Source organism: Octodon degus, unplaced genomic scaffold, assembly GCF_000260255.1.
Source record: "Octodon degus isolate 3935 unplaced genomic scaffold, OctDeg1.0 scaffold00299, whole genome shotgun sequence".
Classification (NCBI taxonomy): Eukaryota; Metazoa; Chordata; class Mammalia; order Rodentia; family Octodontidae; genus Octodon; species Octodon degus.
This window is the reverse complement of record NW_004524875.1, coordinates 1,685,268-1,689,796: the sequence shown is the minus strand read 5'-3', so window position 1 is coordinate 1,689,796 and position 4,529 is coordinate 1,685,268. Positions and strand designations below refer to the sequence as shown.

Genomic DNA, 4,529 nt, shown 5'->3' with positions numbered 1-4,529 from the left:
GGGTGGGGTTGCAGTGCTAGGTTGGGGTGGGGTTGCAGTGCTAGGTTGGGGTGGGGTTGCAGTGCTAGGTTGGGGTGGGGTTGCAGTGCTAGGTTGGGGTGGGGTTGCAGTGCTAGGGCTGCCGAGTCTCTCTGACAGTCTTCAGGGCATGGAGTAGTGGCTGGACGCACTAAACTTTCGTCTCGTCCCTCATCACTGTCTCATATTCTCCCTGAATTTCTTCTTGAATTTTATTTTTTATTCTTTAAAGAGAATAAAAAATAGTGTAAAAAAAGCATTAGAAATGTTACAGAATTTCACTGAACAAAATGATAGAAATTCAATAATGGTTATATTGTTGTCTTTAAGTTAGTTGTTTACCACAACTTATATTACCACATATAAGTGTGCAAAATTATATCTGAGTGAGGTGACCATTTTTCAACCCTGAGCTATAAGACAAAATGCCACCCTTACCTTATTTACAGTGCTCATAGATTTGTTCCAATAAAACTTTCCATTAACATTTTAGTTATTCATAACTTATTTGATATTTAATTTTTTGGTGACAAAATTCTGGTTTTAAAATACTGCTTACATTTAATCAAAGAAAGGACTCAATGCCATAAATAATAAAATTAGAAAAGAGATATCACCATGACATATCAAACCACTTCTTAGATAATTGCCTTGCCCGGTGTTATGTGGATGATGACCTTGAAGGCTCTCCCTAGGAGCTCTGCATTACAGACAATGCTCAGGTGCCCTTGCCATGACCAGTAGAAGGACCAGCGCTCCTATTCTGCTGTTGCTTTAGCACTGAGTGACAATCTAGCATCAGAATTGCAGTCTGAGGGAGACAGCTCTATGGCACAGCAGCTGCCTAGCAAGCACAAACTCCTGAGTTTAATTCCTGGTACCAGAAAATAAAAAAGGTTTTCTGTCTGAAAAACTGTGCATATACATGAATTTGATAACCAAGACAGAGTCAATCTTTAAAGGATTCAGCAACTATATGACTTTTATGCTTTTTTTGTTGTTGTTGTTGTTTTTTTGTTTTTTTTTTTTTGGTTTGTTTTTTGTTTTTTGAGATAGGGTACCAGTACTGAACTCACTTTGTAGCCCACACTAGTCTCAAGCTCATGGCAATCTTCCTGCTTTAGCCTCTTGAGTGCTGGGATTACAGACATGCACCACCACACCTGTCTTTCAATTAAACTTTTTATAAGAAAAGTTAAAAGATCCCAGGCTATAAGTCTCAACTATCCTTCAAGAAACATATGTGTGATCATTTAGGAGGCACTGACCTTTGAAGACGTGGCTGTAAACTTCACCATGGAGGAGTGGGCTTTGCTGAATCCATCCCAAAAGAGGCTCTACAGAGATGTAATGAGAGAAACTTTTAGGAACATAGCTACTATAGGTAAGGATGACACCACTTTCTCATTTAAGCAGTCAAAGAAGATTGTTGCTCATCAGTGCTTTCATTGACTAGAATGTGAAAACATTTTTGAAGAATATCTTAGTCCTGTTTACATTATACCATGAATCTAACTGGAATCTGTTCTTTTCTTTGGTTTTTAAAATCAGGATCTTGCACTTGCCAGGCAGGTACTGTGCCACTGAGTATATTTCTATCCCCTGGAATCTATTCATTTTTATGTAATAATATAGTGTCCCCTTATGTTTCTATGTCTATAATTCAGGTAGAGCCTGGGAGAACCAGAAAGCTGAAGAAAAAAATGACTGCAGAAATCAAAGGTAATTTTTAGTCAAAAAGAAAAGAAATGTTCTTCAAAAGTGAATGCATAAAGACAAATATCATGTATTGGTCAGGGTTTTACTTAGAGGAACAGATATAATATAAGGAACAGATATTAACACAAGATTTACAATGTATAAGGAATTACAAGGTTGGCTTATGACTGTCAGCCACAGAGTCAGATGGGGGAGTGTGCAGAGGGCGTCTGCACACCCCAAACTGAGGAGTTCAGTCCCAAGGTCTGAAGCTCACTGCTGTGATCCATGCAAGTCTCTATTTGTCAGCTGATGGGTCTGCGAGGGAAGACTGAAGAGTCTGCGATGGAAGGTGAAGGATCCAAGCTGGAGGTGGAAGAGTCTGCGCTGTAAGCCAGGCGATAATGTCCAAGCCAAATGCAAAGACTGAAGCTCTTCCGAGGAAGTGAAGAGAGCGACTACTTCCTCAGCCCCTTTATATGGTCTTTGTGCTGAGTCACTCTGGGGGCAGAACCAATTGTGTCCCAGGGCAGGACCCCCACCAGCCGGAAGTGCACCCGGGAGTCATCCGGCCAAGTTGACACAATGTATCAACCACTACATATCACAACCAGGGAAATGTGGCCATGTTCAAATTTATTTAATCTCACAGATATTCTCCAATGATATGTATAGTTTTAGTATGTATAATCTCAAAACAATACAGAAATGTTCCAGTATCTAAAACATACTGATATCATGCAACAAGTGACACTACCTGACACATAGGTACAAAAAATTTTCTTTCATGATTACCTCCATGAAAATGTGTGAAATTTCATTTAGGTATTATGTATAGGTATATATAAAAGGAAATTTTGAGTTTTGACCAGAAACATTTCTTTAGGATATATATGAAATGCAGTATCTAAAAATTTAGAAACCTTGAAGCACTATTGAAAGTACAAAGGAATACTAGTATTATAATGCTCCAGAGAATTGAATCCATTCATGTTTTAAAATTATCCAGGGTGCTGGGGAGATGGCTCAGTAGAATAAACGCTTGCCTGGCAAGCACAAGGGCCTGAGCTCAATCCCCGGTTCTGCAAAAAAAAAAAAAAAGGAAAAGAATCCAGTGTTTTTGGTAGGAATATTAAATATAGCCAGTATTATAGTCAATATAAAGATTTCTCAAAAAGTAAAAATAGAATTTCCATTTGCTCTAAGAATACCTCTCCTGAATACAGTCCCAAAAAAGTTAAAATTATTGTGTATGCTGATATGTGAATACACAAAACAGGACAACTTATAACAGCTAAGCCATGGAATCAGTCTAGATGTCCATCACTGGGTGAATGGATAAAAAAAATTTTGATAGATTCTACATGGTGGTAGAATCAAGCACTCTGCTAAGCAGATTCAGTGGGATGGCAAGTTTAAAGTCAACATGAGCAGCTTAATCAACAATGAGAATCTCTCCCAAAATAAGAAAAAAGCTGGAGATGTAATTGAGTACTAATCTGTAGCACTTAAGGGCAAGGATAAAGAAAAACCATGCTATCTAATTAGCTACAAAGATGAATTATAGTCATATCATTTGCCCAAAGAAATAGGTGGGTCTTAATCAAGTAAATACAAAGTGAAGTAATTCAGACACAGAATGTGAAGTTGCGTGATTTCTTTTACAAGAAACAAAAACTGTGAATTAGGGAATAAAATAAAGGAGAGGAAATTTAAAAAGGAAAGCCTGACTTTTTGGAGATGAAGGAGAGAAGAGGGAGAACAATGGTGGAAAAGGCAGGAAAATGATCATTATGTGATGTACATGTATATTAATTCCCCAAAATGAAACTTGCCATCTGTATTGGAAAATATGCCAATTTAAAAGTTGCTAAAAATGCTAAATGAGCTATCTAGCTAGATAGCTCAGCGGATTAAAACGCCTCCTTAGGCAAACGCAGGGGCTGGGAGCTCAATCCCCAGCCTGCCATTCCAACCCTGCCCCCATGGCGTGCTGAAAGGGCTTCTGAAACTGGGCGTGGTGGCACGCACATGTAATCCTAGTGCTTGGGAGGCTGAAAAAATAGGAAGGATCACCATGAATCTGACCTGTGTAGTGAGACCCTGTACTAAATACATTAAAAAAAAAAAAAAAATTGCTAAATGAGTAACATTCTTGGGAATAGCTGTTTCAAATGTATCCTCCAGGGCATTCAGTTTATTGTCAGAACTCCTTAGGAGGACTCAAACCAGACATGTGATAAATCATTAATATAGAGATACATTTTATTGTAACTGGTGTTTTTTGTTCATTTCTTTTTGTTTTGTTTTTTTTTTTAACAGAATTGAAGAGTTGGGGAAATGCAACCCATTAGAAATGCCTACCGTAACTGACACTGGAGTGAAGACATATGAGTTTTTGGGATTAGAAAAGATGCTGTATAAATGTAGTGAGCGTGGAAGAGCCTGCTGTGATTTCCACTTCTTTCAGGATACAAGAACAAAGACTGGAGAGAAATCCTATGAATATGATCGATGTGAAAAATCCTATTCTGATCTTAGTGAAAAAAGTCACCTTAGAGAGCATACCTTTGTATATGAGGAAAACTTGAAAGCCTCCAGCACACCCAATGATGTTCAGATCCATGAACAAACACACACTGGGGAGAAACCCTATGTATGTCAACAGTGTGGGAAAGCTTTTAGTAGACAAAGTCATTGTACAATACATGAAAGAGCTCACACTGGGGAGAAACCCTATGTATGTAAACAGTGTGGGAAAGCTTTTAGTACACAAGATTATTGTAAAATACATGAAAGGATTCACACTGGTG

General features: G+C 38.2%; 1 protein-coding gene across 1 annotated transcript in view; it reads left to right on the top strand.

Annotated features, from left to right (window-relative positions):
• Positions 1-4,529, top strand: part of LOC101561257 (zinc finger protein 709-like) — a 42,004-nt gene that overhangs the window by 34,120 nt on the left and 3,355 nt on the right. The window contains exons 2-4 of the mRNA XM_023707577.1: positions 1,276-1,402; positions 1,686-1,740; positions 4,039-4,508. Coding sequence (XP_023563345.1) covers positions 1,276-1,402; positions 1,686-1,740; positions 4,039-4,508 — 652 coding nt within the window. The remainder of the gene's footprint in view (positions 1-1,275; positions 1,403-1,685; positions 1,741-4,038; positions 4,509-4,529) is intronic.